The sequence below is a fragment of the Xiphophorus hellerii genome, chromosome 18 (genome assembly GCF_003331165.1).
Source record: "Xiphophorus hellerii strain 12219 chromosome 18, Xiphophorus_hellerii-4.1, whole genome shotgun sequence".
In the NCBI taxonomy this organism is placed as follows: domain Eukaryota; kingdom Metazoa; phylum Chordata; class Actinopteri; order Cyprinodontiformes; family Poeciliidae; genus Xiphophorus; species Xiphophorus hellerii.
Window position 1 is genome coordinate 22,400,800 of NC_045689.1, and position 25,978 is coordinate 22,426,777.

Below are 25,978 nucleotides of genomic sequence, written 5' to 3' on the forward strand. Positions count from 1 at the left end.
TTAAAGGGATTTTATGTGAAAGATTAAATCAAACGTAATTGTGAAATAGAAGGGAAATTCTAGATTGTTAATATCTGTTTTTATTTACAAATATAAACCTGGAAATGTGGAGGACAACTGTATTAAGCCCTAAATTAGTACTTTGCATAACATACAATCACTGCAGTTACAGATGCAAATCTTCGGTATGTCTCTTTCACCCTAGCACAGCACATAATAAAAATAAAAAATCCTACTCTTACCACTATTTTCAGTGGTAGTTTTAACTGAAAATAGTAGATTGGACGAGTGAACATTAGTATTCAGGTTTTAGATTTAGATCTCGGCCATTCTAGTATATATCCACCTACCTCTTGTAAGCATTGCTTCTCTCCTTCGAGTATATACTGAAAATTACCCCAAACTCACACAGTCTCTTATGCAGTGCAAAAAGACTTTATTGAAACAATTTATGCAAAACAGTTCTGAAAGATGCAATACCTAAATTGCTTCATTTACTTTTTAGGACTATTTACAACAATTCAGCAACACCTTCCATACAAAAATATGTTTAACAACTTAATCTACAATTACATTGCAAAAACATCAGTGGAAATGTTAAGGCACTTGATTATCACAAAAAGGCCACAGTGACAAATGTTTCACTTATTTGGTTCTTTAGTTAGCAGGAGATGCCAACAAGAAAATTAAAAATTAAAATGTTTATATGGTAGCTAAAGACCATGGTGGAGGTAAGATGATTCAAAACCTTACTTCAACATATTCACTCTTGACAACAGACAGACACAGCTTAAGTTGGTCCCATGAGATCAAGAATGGCTTCTTGAATTATGCACGTAATGACCAAAGATTTAAAATGTATAAATTAAACATTTAAGTGATGATTTCAACAGATAAACAACAAAAACAAAACTATTATATGGCAGTGGAATCTGTATCTCCATCTACCAGAAGGTGGCAGTAAAGATTGCAAAGTTTGTATAAAACGTACAGAGTATTTTTCTTGAAAAGACAACTAAAGAAAGGCCCTTTTTAAAAACAGTTTTTCTGCAAAATTAGTTTTATTTGGCACTTTTTCTAAGAGTGTGAGAAAAGGAATAGGCAAGAGCTGCTCCTTAAACATACAAATGAGGTGGAACAGATGACTGTACAGCAAACAGATGTTGGAAACAGAAATGTTACACCTGCATGAACAGTATGCAAAGTCCTAGGAGTTAGAAATGTCTTAGAATAATTATTTTTTGCTGAGGACTTGTTTAATCTGAGAAAAAGTATGAAAAAAAAATCAAGAAAGCAATATGACATCAGACAAAGCCCTAGGTGATTTTGTTTTACAACCAAAACAAAAATAAAGCCACTGTTGGCAAGGCATTTTTAGCGAACCTGTTTATTGTGACCTAAACAGGTGCTTCAACTGGCCATATATATATATATATATAAATGTGTATATTTGTTTTTCACAGAGCTTTATCGTGAAGATAAATCTACTATCCTTATTGTCCTTCACCAAGATGGAAGACTATTTTTGTCTTCCTCCATTGCGGAAATGTGAGAGATGCAGATGCTCCTCTGCTGGTTTTTCATTCCTTGCAAATGCACTGTTTAGTTTTGTGCACATCGTAGCTTGTTTCAGAGGTCATTGTTGTCTTGTGTTTTCCTCCCCAATAATTCTTCCAAAAAGAGGCACAGAAGTGGTAGTTTTTGGCAAAATAACAATGAGGATATCAATAACGTGTCATTTATTTGTGACGGTTCAGCTACTTGTCCTTCCTTTGTTTGGCGTGACTTGGAACCTGAATAAATCTCCTGTTTCCCCCTGTCATCGTGTCCTAATACATAAAAGATTAATTTACTATCTTTCCATCAAAGGTCCAATATTGCCACGTATAGAACTGGTGGACAAACACTGGCTTAAGAACAATTATTTTTTTCCTCCATTTATAACTTCCCAGAGAAAAAAAGAACACTAGGTCTCCTCGTCCCACAGGCAGAGCTGTTTCTGGGGGACGTAGTAGGTGAAATGGTAGCCCTTGCTGCAGCTCCTGATGCCGCACTTGTATGTGGTCCCTTTGGCCGTGCCGTCCCGGCTGCGGCAGTACTTCAGCAGACATGGGTACCACTCCAGACGGAGGCCGTACGTGCAGAGACACGGCTGCCACAAGTCTTTAGTAGAATGACAGGCCTGAAAGCTGGGCGCCTCCGTCGTCTGAGGCAGGACCTCAAATATTGAGCTGTCTACTCCTGCAACACAAAGGCAAATCTTGTCAACAAGAGCTAAAACAAAAGCATGCCATCAGACTGGTGTCTGGAACAATCTTCTTATTTCACTCAATTAAATTCTGCGAGGATCTGAAGAGTGTGTTTTTTTTTCGAAGAGGGCAGATGGTAGGCTAAGAGATGAGCTTTGTCATGTTAAACAGATGCTTATGCGATTCCCTCTGGATATGATGGTGCTTGTTGAACCATGACCATCAGGAGTGTTTTCTTTCAAACATAGCTGTCAGTGAACAAAAGTGCTGTCATACTGATTCTCTTCAGCATTGACAATCAGGCTTTATTGCTGTTACAAACCCAAATCTGACCTCAAATAGCTGGACATATAAACAACATAAATAATATTGTCAGATATGCAAAGACAAAGTAGAATAAGATAAATGCTTAAATGACAGATCTGATTACCTTTCTGCAGCCAATATTTCACATCTGACTCCCTGGTGTAAATGGCCTCATGAGCTTCGCTGCACATGTTGTGGATGTGGGAGCTGAGCTGCCAGGCCCGGCTGAGATTCACAGCGGAGCTCATCGTCAGCTGCTCAAGCCCTTTTCGCTCCTCTGCCAGGCGAATGACATGAGGATTTTTCTAAAGAGAAACAAATGATTAGATTCTTGAAGCTCAATGTATGGTGAGATGCAGCAGGTGTATAGTGAAAAAAATCATGGTTAAAATCAATTAACTTTGTTAATTGCGTGTTTTTTTATGATTCTCACAAAAGCTTTTTTGAGGGACTACTGTTTTGGGAAAAAAAAAAAGTCCTATACAATGCAACATTGTTTATGGTCTCTCTCAAATTATGGTGAAGTCTACTTACAGGGTTTCTACTTAATTTTCAGAAACACATTTCCAGTAATAACTTTCCAGTGTTTAAACTCCTTCAAATTTAACTAAATATTTCTGGCAAATGTTTCTACAGCAGCCAGGTACTGCATATTTAATTCGAAAAAAACAAAAAAACAAAAGAAGAAACAAGAGGGAACAATGAATGAAGGAAGAAGGGCTTGTAGGCGCAAAACTAAAAGGAAACAACAAAGGATGACACAAGGAAGTAAAGAAGGTCAGAATAAATTAAGGGAGGAGACAAGGAAGCAAAGAAGAAAAGGACAAAACAGAATAAAGAAAACAAGGAGACAAGGGGGTGAGATGATATCCAAGGAATGAAGGACAGAGGTAAGGAATGGACTGTTGATACAATGATGACATAATAAAAGGAAGGATGAACACAAACAAAGAAGACAAAAAAGGACACAATAAAGGAAATAAGATAACACAAGGAATAAATGGAGGGAAACAAAGGAATAAAGCACAACAGAAGGAAGTAAAAAGGATGAATACAAGGTAACACACAAAAAAGGAAGTGAGGACACAAGGCAGTGTACCAGGAAAAAAAAGAAGAACGATTCATAAATAAAAAGGAAAGACAGTACTCAAAGGGAGACAGCATACAGTTTGAAGATACACATATTTTCCATTTTCTCATCTGTTTTTTCAGACCTGAAGAACAATGAAATCTACTTTTCCAGACTGAGTAGGAACCTTGCATTTGCCAAAGACATAAAAATCTACAACTGAGAATGATTTTAAGTGGTTTCTTCTCCAGGTTATAGGTTACTCCTAAACATAGCTCTAGTTTATCCAGTTAGGCGCTTTTTCTGTCCAAATAATTCATTGGTGTGAGTTAAAATGGTTAAACATTACACTGAAAGTTCTGATTCTATGTAATAGAGTAGATCATCCTCTTGCTTGTGCAAAAGGATGATCTACATGTGTTTTTAGTCCACTAGTTTGAAAGAGGACACATTCAGGAAACAAAAAGCTGACAAACTGTAAATTAATGGCTTCGCCTGAGGCGTCTTCCTCTTACTTTATTAAATGTGAGCTGGCTCACAGGACGATTAGATCCGGTGCGTCATACCTGTCTGAGTCGCGCCATGGACTCACTGGGGATGATTTCATTACGGCTGAGGCGAGAGATGAAGCACAGCGCCTGGTACTGGTTCTGCCCTCTCTCCAGCTCACCCAGGATCAGCGCTCGGAATATCTTCACTTCCTGCAAGAGGCCAGGGAGGATGAACGCATAAACAGACGACTTCTGAAGGACACTGCAATAAGTTACTGTTTATATCTGCAGCCCATACAGATTACAGCTAATATTCTTTCCACTGCTGCACTTTTCCAGACACTCAAAGTATTTCAATATGTGGAGTTCAAAGATGTTCAAACAACTGTCTGACTAAAGTAAAGAGGAGTTTATGCTCACTGTGCCAATAAAGCCTCATCTGACAGTTTGTTGATACTTTTATTGTGCGTAGGCCTTCCCAGTGTTGCTACAACGGCGCTCTGGTTATTTGCAGTGTCAAATTAAAGTTGCTGCACAAAGTTCTCTTAAAAAAATAAAATAAAAAAGAGGAGGGAAGGGCAGGGGTATATTTCCTTGGTATTTTATTTGGAACAAAATTTGTAGTAAAATGTAGGTAGCAGGAGCATAAAATAACTCTTAAAAAGTGTCGCTTTTGGCATGTCTATGACAGATCTGGCACCAAACCAGAAGCCATAAAGAGTCCTGATGAGGAGGGGCGTCCAAAGCATGATGGGAAGCTGAGAGAGCAGAGCAGAAGACCTGTCTTTCTATTCATCAGACACCCCACTCCCTCCTCCCTGAAGCTCCACTGCACAGTCCCAAACACCCCTCCTCCACTTTTCACACACTGCTCTGAAGTGAATGAGTCTCTGCAGAGTAGTAGAAATAGATAAACATTCAGAGATGACCCAACAGAGCTCTCCTTAAACTCTTTGATCTTTGCCTTCTAAATTGGGGGTTGGGGGAGTGAGTAACCACAAAAGCAACACATCCTGCCTCACAAGTGTCTTTTTTTTTTTTTTTTTTGCTGCGCAGATTTTGACAGAAAACTTTGCACGGCCACCGGTTACTCAGTCTGAGAGCCACTTTTGCCTGTGAAAGGATCTCCTGGCGGGCGTACAGTACAAGCAGGGGTATTTATTACACAAGACAATCATGCAATACCATTTGACCTTTGGAAAAGAAAAACCACTGAGCAAATATTGATTACATCTCTGCAAGCTGGCCCGGAGACCGCAGAGAACCACAAGAACACAGACAGAGGAAATTAGAAACCTCAGCTCTTTCCATGCGGAGATAATAATAAGACAAAAGCTGAAATGATTAAAGAGGACGTCAAGACTGGAGGAGCCTCGCATATATCACAGTGTGATATAAGGGAGAGGGTGTACAATGCTCACACAGGGGACGAGCAAGTTTCATCACATGTGGGGGAACTCAGAGGCCGCAACATTGGAGACCTCCCATATTGCAGACACATGGGGCTGAACTGCCACACTGTTTGAGTAGGCAGAGTGAAAAATGTTCTATTTGCCCCAGGGTTTTCTGGGTAATTACAGAGAAGCAGGCCAAAGATACCGCTGTAGAACTGACTCCATGCTTAAGTTTAGTATACGAGATCTCCTCCTGCACTTTGATGTTCTGTGTACTGATTAATGATTGCCTACTAGTGCAAGGAAACAATGGTGCTGACTGTGGCCAAACCACCCCCGGACAATAAAAAAAAGGATCTCAAGGAAGAAGCATGGCATTTGGCAACACTTGATTTATTCTTTAACTCAGGGCAGGAAAAAAAACACTGCTGTTGTACCTGTTTGCAACAGCAGTGCAAGGTAGAGGGCGCGTTATATCTTGCTTGTTTAGCTCTAACTAGCTTGAGTGTGGCAATGATTAGGTGTTCAATAGAAGCCTTTGGTTTACTCCAGTACACCCAGGTGATGTCACTTCCTGGAAGTCTCTGCAGAGAAACCGATTTAGAAGACAAAAACAAATACATTCGGGCTCTTATTTTTGTGTGTGAGAAAAGATGCCAAACAATTTTGTTTGGCACCTACATCAATCTCTGCTTGATGTAGGATTTCAGCTGATCCACAGAGGAGTTTCATTTTTGTTTCCAAGGTCTTATTGGTTGATCGGTGTTAAATAGTCATGAACGAGTATATCGATCATATCAATATCTGATCACTACAGATCTGCCTTCAAATTGTCTGGTGAAAGGAATCAGACTATTCTGAACATGACCCACATTGATCGGTGACCAGCTGGTCAAAAATCCTTTTAGTCAAGAAATTGACCATACCCATGTCAACCAGTCTAACTACATTGAATTAAAATGCTCACACTGTGTTATGGAGACTATTGCTTGCACCTCCTCCAAAAGAATACAATGTCTTTTGATCCGCACTCTTCGGTGTGCAAGTTGTTAGTGACAGAAGAGACATTGTAGTTACCTAATTTCAGCATTAGCTGGGTTTAAAAAAGGAAATCAGAAGAAATATAAAGTTGTTAAGTAAAGTTGTTTACATCTGTTGGAGAAAAATGCTGGATTTAAAAAGTGTTGCTAGTGTTTTGGAAATCTCGGAAATGGTACGGACCTACCTTCTCTGGGGCAATGTATGCGCTAACTGTTGTTCAGAGGTATTTGTGAATCATAAATAAAATGTCAAGGTCAGTTTAAAATAGTAAATATAATTTTTGCTGTTGTTTTGGAGCAACAGTAAATGCTGCAGCTGCTCTCACAAATAGGGAGTGACAATGCCTCTGCTGCCAATATAAACAATGAAACAGACTGATGGCCGTAAGCATGCAAATGAGTTAGTTCTAATAATTATTAAAGCAAAATCAAAATCGTTTAAAGTTGTTGTGAAGCTAGTACCAATGAAAACTGGAAGAAAACCTGCTATTTCTATGCCTCTGAACATAAAAAACTGAAAGGAGAAACTGCATTTATTAGTAATTATGAGGTTTTTAATGTAAATTGTTGCATAAGTCAGGTCAAGTTGTAACTGATGAACCTTGCCTTTTTATTTTCAAGCTTTAAAGCAAAAATTCTCTCCATGGTAATATCAACACCCTTTTCAGCATGTCAGTGTTCTTCTTAGACCTTCTAATGAGCCATCATTTGATCCTGGTGGGTAAAACCAGGGAGAGAACTAAAACATGCAGGATGCCGACCCTAGAGGACCGACTTTGGGCACCCCTGCTTTAAAGTGAAAAACAAGTCAAAAAGCAATTTGTCTGGTCTTTCCAAAAGAATATTTAGACTTCAAATAGATTGTGTCATAGTTTACAACAAAATGTCTAAATAAAGCCAAGTATCACGGTAGCCTTCAAAAACGTGCATGAATTTTCTCTGAGAACCTTGTTAGAACTTCAATGCTCGGCTAAAGTTGAGTAGACCAAAACACAGACTTAGAAGGGAAAAAAAAAAAGAATTGACACGTTACAGAGTCATTACTATTAATAAAACTAAAGCAAAATGTAGGAATGAAGAGAACAGCAGCAAATACTGCTTTCATTAGGAGACTGGGCAGTAGGAAGGTGCTATTCACCATATATGTGAAATAAATGATTGTCAGGAAGTGTGGGTATTAAAATAAAAACAGATGTATTGGAACTTTCTAGATCTGGAGCTCTCAAGGCAAAGGAAAAGCATCATTAATGATGTTACTAAAACCATTGCTGCTGAACATCAATCTGAAGAGGGCTATTAGGTCATTTCCATGCAACATTAAGTCCATTATTCTATGGTGAGAAAGATTTTGCACAAGTGGAAAATATTTAAGACAGCTGCCAAACTTCCAAGGGATGGACATCCAAAAACAGTTGTTTTTTAATCTGAACAGGCAGTTCCTTTATTTTAGGATGTTGTGAAGGCCAGATTATTTTCTTGTATTATTTCTTCCAGATATGCAAAACCTTGACCGTGTCTTTCCATGTAAACTACAACTGATATGCATGTCATGCCTTCTGTACATGCCTTTTTTCATGAATGAACAGTACTTATTGACTGTGGTTCCCATAAGTATTGATGAATACAACCTTACGTCATTTAACATAGCAAGGCAACAGTTTACAGTTCTCCAATAGTGTTACCATACAGCAACTGAAATGAGATAAACATTTGAGATAACAATCAGAACTACCACTGTTCTTTTAAAAGGTTTTGTTGGGTCTAGTGGTCTTTATTTGAAAGTAGTTTGACAGGAAACAGGGTAATGAGAGAGGGAGAAGACATGCGGCAAATGTCACCAGGCCGGGAATCGAACCTGTGACCACTGCCACAAGGACTAAGGCCTCAGTATGTGGGTCGTGCTTTGCCCCTACGCCACCACAGCACCCCCAGAGTTCTTTATGTTGAAGGTAGCCATATTGAATATTGAGAAAATTCAAACAAGCCCAGACTAAAATTCTGACTTGAGGAAGAGATTGGGTTGATTATGCCAACTTAAATACCATTCAAAATACATAAAGTTAATAAGTTAATGTATAAAGAGATAATGATCAACATATCAGACAGTAGAGAATAATATTACTTGTTATATTGAACAAGGACTAATTTTATCAACTGTTTAAAGCTAACTTGTATTATAGTAAAATGAACATGTCTACATTGGAAATAAGAAACAAACGGATCCCAGTTAGCTTTGTTTCCATACCTGAAAACACTAAATAACTGCAGGTATTTTTACAGGTATGCAACTTTGTTCACTAGCGCCGCTTTGTGGTAACAGTCTAACATTACAACCAGGTGCTGGTAAAAACAAGACACAAAAAGTACGTACGTTTTTTCTTTCATTGTAATTTCATACTACTATAAATACTATTTAACTTCTAGAGTGGAACCTAAACACTTTGTAATTTAAGTATCCCAACATTGTCCTTAAATATAAAGGCAGGATACCTAATATTTTAATGATATGCCTCCAGATTTTTGCCAAGTACCAAATAAGTTTGAAAAAGTTTTTTTTTTTTTACCACTTCACAAAATGTATCTTTCCAGCTAAACTTTTTAAAAGATCTTGCTGGTTAATGACATAAAATGAGATGAAAACTAAACTTCTTAAACTGACTCCATGTGGGAAGATAAAGTAACATTTAGCACACATGATGTAATCTTGGTAGTCCAGGTGTAGAAATCCTATTAAACCCTTTATTTAACACTCTCAATGTTAACTGTTCACTGAATGATGCATTGTTGAAATAAAAACAAACCATCACTGATTTTCTAACAGTACAGCTGGAATAATAGTGTATCTGAGAGCAGCGGCATTAAGTGTTTGCTTAGACAAAAAACTCTGACGTCAACCTGAAAATCGCCAGTTAGATGTGAAAACATCCTTGTTTCTGCAGGCACACTTAATACATATACACAAGACTGTATATAACACAATTGTGATGTTAAGGAGGGAATTTTATATGCTACAAGGCAGGCAACAACAAAAACACCTGAAGAAAGTAAAGATGCAACTATGAATTGGCAGGTGATCAAAACCATTTAATTTTCAACTTCTGAGACAGACTGGTGACCTATCCAGGGTGAACCCCGCCTCTCGCCTGAGACGTTCGCTGGAGATAGGCACCAGCACCTCCCGACCCCGCAAGGGACAAGGGTGTACAGAAAATGGATGGATGGATGAATTTTCAGCTTGACCAGCCAACCAGCGAACAAATCAGTGAACGGCCCATGCCTAAGCATTAACAGGTGCTAACAACTGTATTCAGTGTTGGAGTTGGTAGAGAGGTGTTTAAAAATGAAGACAGGAGGCTAAAAATGGGACAGCGGCTAGCAGGAAAACAAATGTTGATGGAGGCATGTGGGTTGTTCATCCAACCGACCACTTAACGTAAACAGGGACCTTCTGAATCCAACGTGCTCGAGGGGTCCTGTCATCCCATGCTAACAGAGAGGTGTGTGCAATGTTGGGAAAAGTACAAAAAAGCTGTACAGCGCATCACCCCAATCATGGATAGGCTAATTAGCACCATGAATGTATACCATAATGTTCTGGATTTTATTTAGATTTTAAATCCCGTCAGAAGCAAATGTCTCAGACCAATTCTTAAATGCAAACCAAGAGGTGGTAAAAAGAGGACTGAAGGTGGTTGTTTCCACATTAAATATGGGATATTATTTTGGGTTTGGAACCCAATGCAGAATGTTGCAGGACGGAGAGCAACCACAATGTCTTTGCTGAAGTCGTAATGGAAGTGCTATTTTCTTTAATAAATAAAAGAAAAAAGAAAAAATATAATGTGTTTTAATTTTTTTGTGCTTTTTGTCTTTTTATTTAGGTAAGTTTATGTTACCTAAATAATCCTTAGATGTTATATTTTAAGTTTAATTACACTTTAATGCTAAAAAATAGTTTTATTTGTCCACATGCAAATTTGTAAAATTCAAATTGCCTGTTAAAAGTTAATTATTTATTCAAATGAAAGAAAAATAGCAACAACCTCTAACTTCATTTCCACATTTAAGACTCAAAGCTAAAATGTGAGCTAATGCTTAATGATGTCTTAATATTTGATTTAATTTAATCATGGAATCTGGAAAGTTGCAGGTTCTAATGTGTTCACGGCCAGTCACTCCGCTTTGACACTGAACTACAGTCGGTGCGTCCACCCAGACAGATGGCATTATATCTGATATAAAAATGTAAAAGTAAGTTTGTTCTGTGGCAATTGGCTGACATGGAAATATTGTTTATGTTTGATCTGTAATAGACCTTATGGTAATTTTTCTTTCTGTGATTTCTGTTACAGAGGAACATATCTGACAGGGAAGCAAGAAAAACAATGAAAGAAGATGGCCTTACAGTAGATATTTCATGTGTCTTGTTTTTGTTGACTGTGTTTACTGTCGTTTGCTGCTACATATGCAAAATGCACATTTCTTTTGATCAGTTTAAAAATATGCTACTCAAAGAATTCAAGGTATTCAACATTTTGCTTAACATTATTTTGCTGTTTGATCCCTGAGGGGAAATTGCTTATTTGTTGACAAACTACGCCATTGAAAAGTGTTAAATACTAATAAATACAAATATAACCATGAGCGATATAAAATTAGTAAAACAAAAATGTATGTGCGTAATATTTTAAGTAATTTAATTAAGATAACAAGCATGTACAATATCAGCTTCAAAGTTATCAAAAATGCTAAAGCGCTAAACAAAAAAATTAGCTCTATTAATAATGTATTGTGGCTTAATGGAAACGTGTCCATCAATGGATCTTTTTTTAAAAATTCTGTTAATATTTACTGTAAACAGCAGCATCAGCATTGATTTTCAGACAGTTTTGAAGTTCCCTGCCTCTTGGTTTTTCTAGAAAACTTTTTTTTTTTTAAGATACTTAAAACAAATCTAAAAGTAAGCATTACTCTCAATGAATTACAATTTGCAAATGAATTGTTTAAGACTTCACAGGTGTGATCCTCCATTCCCTTTTATAGTTTCAGCTGTGAGAATATATATCCAGCAGAAAATCTCCAGCTGTAAAGTACATGTATGAACAGCAACTGCAGGAAAAAACATAACAGTCTGAATTGTCCACAATTTTTCTGAAACGTGCCCAGTGTTGTGTAAAAAAAGCCTTTTGAGGAGAATCATATTTCTCTGAGCAAATGGAGAATTTAATCACTTATACTGCAAAAAACCTGCTTTGGCTCAAATGAACCAAGTTTTGGATCAAATCAAATTGACAGAGCGAATAAGAAAAAAATAAATCCAGAAACTGTAAAATTAAAAGCACTCAAGCATTTGCAATGTGACCTACATTGGGTAAAGGACTCACCCCTCAATTATTGTATTTCCTCTAACCTAAAAAAAATTCAAGGCTCGCAGACATAATTTAGAGAAAATAACCAGGTATGGATTAAGAATCAGAAAAAAAATAAAAAAATAATAATCCTTGGCTCGTCTTTAAAAAAAAGTGACCCAATCCCATAATTAAGAGGATGGCATAGCTGTGACTCCTTTTCCCCAACTGGTACAGCATAAATGTCAGCACAGCTATAAATAATCCACATAAGTACAGATTTTGTAACTTTGCTCACTTACACCACGAGTTTTAGTCCATTTGCAGACAAACTACCGCTGGATACCAGCCAAACACAAGTCTGTATTTATGCACCCTTGCAACTGGGACTTACTAAGATGTGTTCCACAGAAAAGAGAGAGAGAGAGACAGAGAGAGAGAGAGGTTTGTTTCAATGGTAGCAACCTTCAGTGGGCCAGATTATTTAAGGAGGTCCACAAAAGCCCATTCACACTGAAAGGGTTCCATTTACAGTGAAACTTCACTGCAAACTACCTAGCCAAACACAATCATGGCAAGAGAAAAATTGGCAAAGATTTGTGCATATCTTTTTGGGTGCTTAACTAAACACACAAGATGACACTTGAGTGGGAGAATGGTTATTCACATGTAGGCACAAAAAGTGTACGGATTGCAGCCCGTGCGGAGGGGGTTCTTCCTGTTTAAAATCCCCTCTAACACCCTGGTGTGTTGATAAGGGCAGCTGAAAAGGACTGCTAGCCAGCCACACATTAATGAGTCATTTGAGATCAATGCGAGTCTGTGAAGGCATTCTAACCCTGGCTGAAATGATTTGTTGACTGACCTTTAAACTTGAACTGTTTTAGCTTTTTTTTTTTGTCATTGTATAAAATATGAAATTTAGGTGCATTTGTCTTCTTTTTCCAAAAATGCAAGTGATGATTTGCCTTTTTTTTTTGTTATTGTTGTTTTGAACACCAACTCCTCATTTTAGAAAAACGACGTAGATTTTCCTTGTGTGATGATAAGTAGGGTCTTTGCCTTGGAGTAAGAGAGGAGCCAGTCAAAAAGCACAGGTGTGGCCAGGGATTAAAGATCAGTTTGGGAGACGGAGTTGGAGACGAGCGCAGACAAAAGGAGCAGGAGAAAAACCGCTGAGCTAAGAAATGCTTGAGTTGAAGTTAATTACAGATGCTCCAAAGGAAGGAATGTGGAGTCACATTTAGGGCTGGTCACACCTGGCTGCCCAAAGAACGAACCAATTAGTAAACAGAGTCAGTGAATGGACAATCAAAACACCGGAGGCCGTGGAAAGAAAGACACACCCTTTGGCTATTCTCCTGAAAAGAATGTTGCAGTGCTCTTAACATCAACTAAGGAAGACAATTATCACTGGCGTCAGACTTCTGTTTTTAGGACACACGAGCTATACGAACTCTCCATAGCCCACCACAGGAAAACTATGAATTCATTTGCACACAGTCTGGATGCAATTAATCAGACAACCAAACAAAGTTCATGGAGACTTTTGTATTCAGGAAATTAGAGGAAGGCAAACAGTGAGTGCTAACAGGGAAGGAAATGAGGCAGATAGATAAGGGATAAACAACAGAGAAGGCTGCAGTGCCATTTCACCTCAAAACGTTACTCCACATTTTTCATATCCAGCTTCAGGACAAAAGATTCCAGTAATATTTATACTAAATGACAAACATTCAAAAGGAATAAGTCTAAACAGACAAAATTAAAAACATAACTATTGATGTATTTCTGCAGAGATTATCCAAATTAGTCTTAAAAGCAAAACTACTAAAATACATTTGTTTTTCTCATTTTTTGACAAACAGACAATAAGTCTGTTTGACAAACAGACTTATTGTAAGTCGAAACACTTACAATAAGTGACTAACGCCCTAAACACCAGGACGGACCAAAAACTGAATAGGCTGTCTACGTATTTGACAAAAGGGGATGTTTGAGGATAATTCAGTTAAAACTGAGGTTTTGGCACCTTAACCCCTTTGTTTGCTTTTGTTGTTCCCAAGAGCATTTCTAAAACTTGAAAGATTGTTTGAAAAGATTACAATTATGTAAACTACAACCCATCACTGCTTTCTCCTTGTCCTTTAACTGTTACTATCTTTGTCCTAGGTGGTAAGCCAATTACTCAAGACCATCATCATTGTTCCTAATCTTCCTTTGCAGCATTGTTAATGAACATCTGGCCTGCTGGTGGGAGGGAAACAAAGGATAAGGACACCAGCTGGAGCAAAAGGGCCATGAGAGGCCAAAGGGAGGCCACATGGGACCAGCCACAACACAACCCTGGAAGAAGATAGTTTGAAAAGACTGAGTCAGCAGGGAGTAAAGGATGAAAAGGGCTTCATTTCATCTGTAAAACATTCCACTTCATTCTCGCAATGTGACACAATGTGTGAGGAGATTAACTTCATTGTACATCGTAAAAAAAATTTAAAAAATACATTTTTATTGAATGGAAGGTACAAATAAGCTTCACTAAAGCTCCACAAAAAAGAAATGATGTTCTCATCACTTACAAAGTATTATCAAGACAACCTAACTAACAAGGAAACAGAAGCTAATTTTATCTTGATCCTTTGTGTCAGAATTTTTTTTCCAGTTTTAAAAAAAAATTTCTTAAGGCATTAAAAAAGGTAGGAAATTTTTTTTGTAAAAATAATTTTTTTTTTTATGTGATCAATTGTAATTTTGTCCAAATACAAAGTTGTTATTTGAAAAATACATCAGTAGTATTGTTCCTTAGGCGTTATTTGATGACACAATATTTTTTTTACTTGCAAGAGTCGTCTACAGTAGAAGGAGGGACCAGGTCGGTTCTCATGCTTTTTTGTCTGTCAGCCATATTGTATTTAACAAAAATAATTTCTTGCATTTGCAGCTGATGGCCAGTAGTTGATGGTATATTTTATGTTGCATTAGTGTCCACTTCAGTGGTCTGTGTGCATTTATAACATAAAAATCCACAGGAAGCACAAGAAAATGGCTTTTAGATAGCTGTCCACTGTAGTGACCACTATGCATGAAAGGGTTAAGGATGGGGGAAAAAAATGCCAGGGAATGCTAGTCAGATCTTCACAACATTGATCTGACTAAGACTAACTTAGAAGACATCCTCAATCACACACTTATTGTACTGGAACCTTTTGGGACAGTTATCTAAATGTTTACGAAAGGTTACAGATTTTCTAACCTCCAGGAAATCTTCCCTGCATGTTGCTGATGTTGTAACATCTAGGGAACTTTTAAGGTTTTCTAAATGTTAGTTATAGGTAGTCTTCAGGGAACATTTAAGAGTATATTCTCCCATTGCTACCAGCAGGTCATAGTGCCAGTGTCGAAACAAATATCCGGGGAACATTTAAGGAATGTGCTCTTGAAGATTCTCTAAATGTTAGGAAAGCTCTAATCTTCAGTGAACACCAATTAACCTTTACGTAATGCTCCCTGAAGATTCCATCTTTAGTGTTTGCTGAGGATAACTTGTAAAATACTGATAATCTAATCAACATTGTGATTACCAGAAAAAAATTATCGCATGCCTTCATTCAAAGACTTGTTTCATTATAGTGTATTTTTGCCCTATATTTTAAAAAGGGGCAGATATCTAAAAAAAAAAACATGGACAAATCAAGACAATCCAATAAGCAATGCATCAAATAAAAAAAATTCAAACACCCTTCCCAAAAACAGCACTTAGACCAAGCCATCCACTGTTTAAAAAGGATTGTGATATGTAAAGCACGTGATTCATTGTCCTGCATCTTTATAATACCAGGTAAATGTTGGATGGCCTTCTAGTGACTCAGTGATGATTCACAATCACTTTTTCTTCTCAACAGAAATGTTGGACATTTTCCTTTGCACTATTGTATATCTGATTCAGAAGCATTTCCTGGAATAGGTGACACTTACCTGCAAGGACTTTAACAAGTTAGTGCAGGTGACAAAGTGAGACAGCGTTTCAGGCTTAAGCATGAAACAAGGTGTGGCAAAAATGTACAAACTTGTGACTGACGTACACGACAAAAACGCTTCATTAACGCCTCTCTTAGAAACCACAAACAATTCTTAAAGTTGATGCATTCCCAAAGGTTCTTCCACACAGGAAATTAACTTTGCTTAGTAAAGGTCAAAGTCCAAGCTCAACAAAAACACACCAACTGAATCAGAAATTAAACACAAACACCTGTGTATCAGTACAGTGAAAGCTAACAAACCTGCCTTTCCACTCGTAACATACGGTTTGCCATGAGGGTGTGTGGAATCTCCAATTCATTTAAGCAGAAAACTCTTTGTTCGTGATAGCTTTGTGCTTTGAAGATGTCCCCAAAGCACATTACAGTGAACTGACCTGAGAGAAACAACTGTAACTGATAGACAAGCCACATTTTTCGGTAGTCAGGAATTGCAAATAAGTTCAACTACTTAAGCCCTCTCACCACAGTACCATTATTTACAAAATCCAGGCCCATTTAGCATGATAATGAGAGATGGTGTCAAGTGGCCTCCAGTCATCTGTTGATGGCCTGACCCATCATCACTACAAAAGGTCATTCCTGCACCGTCTCCATTGATGTGGATTCACTTTCAGCAAAACAAGGGTGATATAAAGGAGTCTTTTTCAGTCTTTTTGTGGGAAAGCCACAAAAATCACTATAAGCTTACATTTTTAAATACTTTATTACATAATAGCTTGTTAGTAAAAAACTAGCAGGTTCACCCAGACTACTAAAACTACACAATTACTTGGAGACAGAAATGTTTTATTATTTATTGACCATTAAGGATCACTTTCAGTATGATAAAGGTTTACTCATATTCAAATATTTAACTCACTCTCCAGCTGAAGCATCACTGCACTGCATACTTCATTTAGTTAAGTTAAGAAGTCATAGATAAGTCTTAGAACAATGGAAGACCTTCAAGGATTGGGGTTGCAATTCAACTGGTATGGGTTCTTGATCCATTTTAAAACTTAAAAATAAAAATGTTAGTGGTAAAGCATATCTATTCTATAAACAGAGATAAAAACAGCACTAAGAGCTGACAAAAGCCTAGTTTTGACTGCTAGTATGGTTCATATTGTGCTCCCACCCCCATTTTTTATAGCCAAGTCAAAATGTTTAAATGCTTAACGAATTGCTGTGAGCTCTTCAGTTGTTAGCTTGTAAGCCAGAAGCAGAACATTTGGTACTTTCAGCGCAGTTCCCAAAGAGGGAGAACAAGTTCAGAGCCATAACAATAAACACTTCTCCAGAAGACATAAAAATCCTCTTTTTGTTGTATTCTGATTTTTTGTGAAGGAGCACAGTCCAGGGAGACTAACACCACAAATCCCTTCAATTATTTAATTTTTTACTTTGCTTGGGCAGGTTTACAGAATCAAGGTATACAAAAGTTTTAAAAAGTTACTCTCAAGACAATTCAGATCTCCGAAATACTTAATCCTCGAATCAAACACGTTTCAGTTGGAAAAATAAGTGTGATTTGGTGGTCCTTTTGTTCCTCTTGCTGATGATTTAACTACAAGCTACTTCCTTCATGACTTGGAAATGCAAATTCGAACTTCTGAAAGCGAAACCTTCTTTGACAATATGTGCTGATTTATCAACATTATAAAAGACGTGATTGATGAAACACTGAGTCCAGCCCCAGACAAAAACAGTGTGTCTTCTTCTGACAAATCGAAGAACTGGCCAAGATTGGCACAAGTTTTTTTTTGTGCCAGTCTGTGCTTGAAGGGGTAGAAACAGACTCCTACTTCAACACTGGAGCCATTTTAATAGGAAAAGTCCTTGAGCCATCAAGTCTTTGCAGTCCCTCACAATCCTGGATTGATTAAACCCATTACTTGGTAATAGACGTAGAACCACGTTGATACAAGCTGGTTTGACATCTGGAGATATAAAAACAATCCATGAAATATGCAAGACACTTCCCTTAGATTAATCTGCGAGACGTGGTTTATGTTCAGCATAAGGTCTTCCACAATCTAAGGCCGTAAATGGTGTCAGTTACAGAAGGGGCGGGGGGAAGCAGATGTGAAGTGAACTGGCAGAAAGCTGTTCAATCAGAAACGCGTTTCTCTTCTGCTGACAAATAAACAGCGTCAACATCGCAAAGGCAAACAGCTATATTTTTCCACAGAATAAGTGACATGTCATTATATTATTGATGTTATGCTCTTATTTAAGAGTTCCTGTGTGGTTTCAAGTTGAAACACAGTGATATCCATTTGCTGTGCTTTACTCAAAACTGACTCAGAAACATTGCGAGCTAGCTAAACCACATCATCTTTTCCATATGTCCAGATGCCTTCAGAACAAGCACAGTGTTCCAGGAGTACAGCTGATCCTTTGGGGGAGATTGTTGCAAGATAAAGCTCTCTTTCAGGTTCAGCAGACCTCTCCTGCATTTAATGTCTATAACATTTACGGGTTTTTTTTCCTTGTCTTGAAGTCTTAAGAAAGTGAAGGAGGATTTCATTTGTAAATGATCCCAATGTTACTCCACATAACCAGTAAATTCTACACGTTCCACATGCCTTCAAATAGTAAATTAACCAGTTCATCTTATCCCTGACAGACTGACAGCAAAGCACCATACTGACTCTGTTTGACATTCCTGTGAAGATGCGCGGATCACGTTCATCCCAACTGTATACTTATGGAAGCTGGAATTGGGAGCTCGTCTGACTTTGCATAAATCTTTGAGATACTGGACAAGAGCTGAATGGAAACCACATGCAGCAGCGGAGAGGGAAGAGGAGAGAAAGAGAGGGAGAGAAGACTCTTCAACTGGAAAAGATAAATCAACCAGCGGAAAAGTAAAGTGATCTAAGAACGTTTTATTGGCTTCATTCAAATAAACATAACCACATGCATGCGGAAGTATGGGCGCAGGCACACGGCCATGCACCAGCCAAGGAAATACTCCTGGTTTGCTGATAAATAATCTACATGTCCGTCTCTCTGTTGCTTTGTCACCAATGATTTGAGATGACGGCCTCCTCTCTTTCAACTCTAAATTAGCTGTTTTGGTTAGCGAAGCAGACATGCAGATCAAAAAGGTCAGACATGCCCACCTAATCCCGGCAAATCTCCCCCCTTCACATCTCGCCAGCTTCTGTGTGACAACAACCATAACAGACACATGCCTTTCTAGCTTTCTGAGCTCTCCGCAGATTTTTATGTGTCTCTTTGTATTCTTCGTCTAAGATGAAACATAACCCCAAAATGCTTCAGCGCTGACCGGGGTGAAGACGCTCGATGAGCTCATCTACTTTTGGAAGAATGGTAAACGTGGCCATTTATAATCTCCTCTTTGACTGGAAACGTGGGCTGCTGAGGTTTCTGTGGGCGTCCACATCTGGGGAGCAACATCTGTCCTGGTTTCTGCTAAAACTCACGCTTTGATGGAGACGGATGAATGAAACTTTCTAACAGAGCTTAGACATGGTTTTAGAGTAATTTCTTCAAGGGGTGGGTTTTATGCTTTGGGGAGATTTCTGTAAAGCCGTAAATATGCGACTCTTCATGCATGCTTTGGGGTAACAATTTAGCCGAAACCAAAACCCTGTAGCGATGGCAGATTTCTTTGAAAAGAACGGAAAGACAAGATAATAGGATGTCAAGGAAAGCTACTAGGGGTTTCTGATTATCTGCCTTCTGCATGGTCCGACGTGAGATTATCATGGTATATATTGTATTAATTCAATTTGGATAATCTTAACTCACAAGACAGGATCAACACCCTCTAAATTATTGGTTGCTTAGTAAAGTGTATTACTCCTTTTTATTGTTTTGCCGTTTAAAATAATAATACAAGTTTGAGATGATATTGGCCAGTACCCGACTGCTTTACAGATACCAACTGTGTTTCTTTTTGTTTGTTTGTTTTTGTCAATAGAGAAAATATTTCATAAATCTTGAACTATATCTGATTTTAAACTACATCTGATTACATGTAGTCCAAATTCCTCATTTCACTTCAGGACTAAGTGGAAAGTCACAAAATAGAAGCCAACATAATTTGGACTTGTCACACGCAGTGCATGGCCATGTTTTCATACAGCGCTTAAAACAACAGGTGAGTTTCGAGACAAATGCAGTAGTGATATAAACTCTCATAAGTGCCCGAAATATTCAGTATTACAAGTGAGATACCCATACTGGATGCTCGGTTGGGGGCTTTGACTTACCCTGTTGGAATTCTGATTTTAGTTTCCAACTGAGAATTTGGAAAAATCATATTTCCATGTTTAAAATGGAAATGTGACGAAGGCATGCAAGTAACTAAATGCCTTCAGTATCCATGTTTGTTCCACGGATATGTTTTTTCTTTTCAATATTCTTCATTTTAATAAGCAAGGGAAAAGTGAAAGTTCATTCAGCCAACTAACAAACAGTGTGCAGCAACATGTGAGGAAGGAGCAATATATCACTTTAACCTTCTGGGATACCAATAAATGGTCTTCAAACTATAAGGCATGTAATAAAATGAAAACACACAGCAGCCTATTTCCTAAAACTAGTAAGTAGTCTAAAGAGGAACCTTGATTAGATTTTGTCTCTGAAGGGGAACTGATTAGGTTGTTAATAGGTTCTGTATTAAGTTAAATGAAAGTTGTCCCCTTTACTAGGTGATAGAGTAAGCAGGACAAGTGTAAGTTTTACAAACTTTAATGAAAACTAATGGCTAAAAATGATTACAGTACATAATACTAAACAAAAGCCATGTTTCAAAATATGATTAAGAATCCAGAACATTGACCGGTCATATACCAAGAGGAATTTATTACATTAATAAAATGTTAACCTCCTCTCACCTGTTTAAAGTCTGCTACAAAAGTGATGAGGGTTCCATCTCCTTGCTTAAATTCCAGCGATATCGAGTCTCTCTCACTGTCCGCCTCCAAAATCTCCTCGGTCACCAACCCGTCTGAGAGCCGGACCCGAACCCGAAGCTCCGACCCGAGTCCCACGGCAACCATCAGCACCAGGGCGCAAAGGCGAGCCAGAGTCCGAACGGAAGGCGCAGAGGTGCAACCCGCAAACATCCCCAAAGACGCAAAACTGAACCGGACGGAGCGAATAATCGTGGCGAAACCTGAAGGTTTGAGTTCATATCCTCCAACTGTCTCCCACACGTTTCTCCCCCTCCACCTCCTTTTGCGCTAAGTTTTTTCCCTCATTTTCAAAGCTAGGGGAGGCTGGAGGTTTGTGGGTCACTGCTCCATATGGTGCCGTTGTGTGCCGATACTTTCCAGAAGTGTGAACACAGTCATGGGTGTCAGAGCCGCTGAGTAAAATCTCCGCTTCTCATTGCTGGTAACCTCCTTCCATTGAAAAAGTTGCTCGCTCCGGTGTTGTTGAGATCATGCGCAGTTCACTCCTCCGACGAACTCTACAACGGTCCCACGTTGCTTCGCACTCTGCTTTGTGTTGATGCCTTTTCTCGCCTTTTTCTCCTCCTTCTGAAATTTATGCAGTTCCGTCACTTCCTGCCCGTAGGTATCCCATTGCTCGTCAACCCTCCAAACCAAACTTTCTGCGGTGTGTGTGTGTTTGTGTGTGGGTGTGTGTGTGTGAGAGAGGTGTTGGTAGTAAACTCTTAAAGTCATACCAACCTCTCAAAACTCTGCCCATCCCCCTTAAAGGGCCTCATGTGATTCTCTGGCACTCCAGCAAGTATACGTAGGATAATAATACCCCAGCAATTATGACAAAGGTGCCACGAGGAGCTGTAAAACACCGAGTTTGTTTCTTTCTTCATCGCTGTTAATGTTCCGATGTAGGCATAAATTAAAGGCAAAAAAATAACGTGCAGCTGGTGGTAGGGGAAAGAAAAACAAACAAAAATAGTTATTCGGTGTATTACAAAGGTTTTCCTAATTTCCTTTTTTTTTTTTTGGTGGGTTTTGTCACCACAAACCTTTTAGATTTTATTTTGTTGGCTAATGAAATCTTAAAAGTGTGGCAAACTGACTCAGAAAGACTGAGTCAGCTTTCACTTTCTAATTACAGCTCCATGCTTTTCACAGTTTTCATAGCCCCAGCTCATTTGGGTTAAACGGAGAACAACTGTACATAGCAATTTTCCAATTTTCCAAAACGGGTTGCACCCCCTTAATTGCATTTAGGCCTGGATTTTGGCTGTGTGTTTAGGGTTGTTGTCATGCTGGAAGGAGAACCTCCACTCCAGTAAGAAGTCTTCAGCAACCTATTCCAACTTTTAACTGCATGTTTCAGCTGTAGATCAGCTCCCGCACACCTGATTCAAATAATTACATTGCAACATCCTCAGCATAGCAGCTAATTACATTTTCTGATGTGTGGCAGAGGAATGGAGTCCCAGAGGAACAGGGTTATGGACCACTGCCCTCATTGGTTAGTGGCAAATTGCAAACAGTACATCTTATGACTTTGTTTCAACAATTACTTTCTTCTTTCCACTCTTCCATAAAGGCCAAATTTGCGGATTGCTGAACATATGTTGAGTTGACAGATTTTCCCTCTTCAGCTGTAGATCTCTGCAGCTCCTCTAAAGTCACCTCCTCATTGCTCCACAGTGGTGTTTAACTAACCTCAAAGAACTTCATAGGACATCTGTATTTATCCTGATGTCTAAATTTCACACACATCCACTTAATAGCTCAAAGAGTTCTGAAGACAAGTGGTTGCACACGATTTTATTGGAAGGGATTAAGAGTAAAGGGATCTAAATCGTTTTCAGAATCTTTATTGGCAAAATAATTGCACATAATTTTCCTTCATAATCGCAATCACACACTCTTAAGTGTTGATCTATAAAACGAATTCCCAATAAAATGCTTTAAAATGTGTGGTAGTGAAAAAATGAAAGGGGTGTTGATATTTTTCTGAAGTACTGTATAGTTGCTAGAAAGATTATAATGCATAAAATGTAAAAACATTTATGTGATTTTTAGCTAAGCATTAATGCATCCAATGGAATTACCATACAATAATTTTATGTACATAAAGTTGGCTTGTTTTCATCTGAAATCTTTTAAATTTCTACTATTTCTATAAACTAAATAAACAAAACAAATGGGCAAAGTAATTCTGAAGCTAACTACTCCTTCAGAAGAAGGCATTTAAAACGCAATTTTCTGCTTTAAGTTTGTATTTTGGCAATATAAAAAAATGCTACAGCCATACAATCATGTCACTTTGGATCAGCTATTTATAATTCAAACTCTCTGGAATTTGGGTTGAAGGATCATAGTGTGCTGCTGCAAGTTTTGCAATAGATAGGCGTCTCTTCAATTTCATGAAACAACTCTTAGTTTTCCAGCTAACAACTTATAAGAAAGGTGCAAAACAAAAACAGATTTCTGCCATTATTAGAAAACACACATTTTAGGAATGCGGTAATAGAGCACACACATTTATTTGATATAAACCATTGCAATTTTGTATTATAATTTACATCAAATACTAAAGTAATTTACAACAAAGTCAGTCCATAACACAGCATTGCATTTGAAACATTGTTAGTAAGTCTGACCTACGTCATCCTTACTGTTAGAAAAATAATGTGTTGTAAAATTTCAAGTGAACACTATTTGATTGATTTTTAAACTTCTATCAAATACTTTTTTTTAATTTGGATACATTAACATGCCTCATTTTGCATCAATATTTTTGTTCATTGTTAGCTGGCTATGGTTTTTACTGTATAATTGCAGACTTCTATGTTGATAATCATCTGATGCAAATGTCACAGCAATTTCAAAACGAGCGTCTGTAGGAACTACTCTAACATTTTTGGATATGACTCTTTTCTGACTAGGCATTTGCGGGAAAAGTCCTCGTTGTTTCATCAACGTAAAGAAGATAAGAGCACTACCTGCCCATGGTCATAACCTTTTAGTCATCCCCACTTCAAAAATGTAAACATGGATAATTGTGTCTGCTTTATCCTATTTTCTCTTTTGTTTATTTTTGACTCTTCTTGCTACTGGAGAAACTGGCTACAGCCCAGTAGTCTACTCTATCTTCACCTGTTGCTGGGAATTGCCAAAGATGAAAACGATCTACCTCACCAGAGTGATTTTAATGTTTTTTTCCCCCCTCCCCTTAAGTCTTCACACTCTTGGCACAAGTTCATAAATAAACTGTCACTGCCTCGCTTGGTGGCTAAGAGGTGTTGTAGAAGTGCATTGATTTCAAACCCCCTCGCCACCTTGGTTAACCACACAGGGATGGACAGAAGGTGTCCACAGTAAATCCCAGTTTAAAGTGTTTTGCAAAAGGGTCTGCAGAATAAGAAGTGTGTGCAACTGAAGGCCAACTAAGGTTCTACACTTACTGGAATGCCCCACTGGAGTTTAAATAAACCCAAAAGTTTAAGTATTGAAGATTCAGCTGTAACATATTATAAATATTGTTGCCTTCAATCAGATCATTTCTACCTCTATCAGGTGATTGGCTGTTTTACAACTGAAAAAAGAAAGTTAAGGCTACTACATACGTAGGCGTACAGTACTCTGCAGGTGGACTCAAAATGTACATCTGCCTGACACGTTTGCGCAAAGGTCAATTTTTATGCTTGTGCACTCGTGCTCCATGTTGCCCAATTCACTGTTTGGCGGGAAACAGTGTTCACATCGAATCGTTTTGTACGTGACACCGAGCTGTCACCTGTTAGTGTGGTTCATAGAGTGACAGTCACGCTGTGCGTCCTTGTAACTACTTGCTTTGAGCAAAGTGTAAATGCCAGTTATTGCCTGGGCACATGAACTGTGATGCAAATAATGCCAGAGGAGAGTCTTTTAAATTTAAATTAAATTAATTGATATATTTTCTCTAGTGTGCATTGATCCCATTTGTAGGGATGGCAAACTAGGGAGCTTCATTCATAGTTTGGTTGAATAACCACTTTGTTTTGTTTTTTATTTTTTAGTGCTAAAAGTCAAATCAACTATCTGTCCTTGTCCGTTAATGCCATGGTTGTAATTGTAGGAAATTAAGAAATTTGTCACGAGAAATGTTGGAAACTGATATGCTCAACTATGAAATCTCAGCTGTCCGCAGACTTTGTGCTTGGTGTCCTTGAGGCTCACAGAATATGAACATCATGCCTGAGTACATTGGAGCCTGTACTTCCCCGTTTTCTTCTTGCACAGTTTTTTAATTTGTCCTTGTAGCTTCCTCAAAGGAAATAGTAACAAACCTCATTAGAGAGCTGCCAATGTTGATAAAAGTTGCTTATCATCTCACCACAAATAGGCAGATTTCCTCTTTACGTCTAACTATTGTCTCTGAGGTGTTGGGGAAACTTTCAGACACTTCATGCACATTTATGTCAAGCACTGCAATCAGGTTGAGCCGAGGCCTTTATTGGTGACCCCAAAAGTGCCAGCACTCTGGAGCCGCTGGAACCCAGTTGCTTCAGCCAAGGGGAAGGCAAACAGAAGACTTTACAGCAGTGCAAACATTGTTAGGTGGAACCGAGAAACCAAGCTGAGTCATGGGTCCTGATAGGTTTGAGGAATGGAGGTAATGCAAACACTCCCCTTTGTTTTGAAGTGTCACTCTCAAGCATTCATCAGTTATGTCTAACAAGCAAACATATGAAGAAGTATGGACCAAGAGAGAGTAATGAAATGCATGTTTCCTTCTTGTAGGTTTTCTCAAACCTTATTACACCTGCAATATAATTCCTATTAGGCAATCAACCAAAGTATTGTGTTGTTTTCCTCTTTAATTGACATAGTGTAGCATGGGTTCAAAATGTCTATTTGTAAGTAAACAACAAGTCTTTTTGTTGCACTTGCATCATTCTAAAATCAGTCTGAAGTGCACACAGCAGTTCAAAGTCCGGTTCTGTGAGACTATTTAACAGAGGTTATTCAGACTGATAGCAAAAACAGACACAAGCTTCAGTATACAGAAGAAGTTTATGATTAACAACCATGTTGTCCTGTGGTAATCACTGGCACAATCTGTAGTGTATGGTTAACCATGTCAGCATTTCGCCTCATTATTTTGTCT

At 38.2% G+C, this 25,978-nt stretch overlaps 1 protein-coding gene across 1 annotated transcript; it reads right to left on the reverse strand.

Moving 5' to 3' along the window:
* Nucleotides 1–414: 414 nt before the first annotated feature.
* oafa (OAF homolog a (Drosophila)) lies at nt 415–21,527 on the reverse strand. Its single transcript, XM_032545358.1, has 4 exons — nt 20,788–21,527; nt 4,191–4,325; nt 2,680–2,860; nt 415–2,241 (listed from the first exon to the last, which is right to left on the reverse strand). Exons 1-4 carry the CDS (start codon nt 21,016–21,018, stop codon nt 1,967–1,969), a joined length of 822 nt encoding a protein of 273 aa, XP_032401249.1. The 5' UTR covers nt 21,019–21,527; the 3' UTR covers nt 415–1,966.
* Between the last annotated feature and the right edge of the window lie 4,451 nt (nt 21,528–25,978).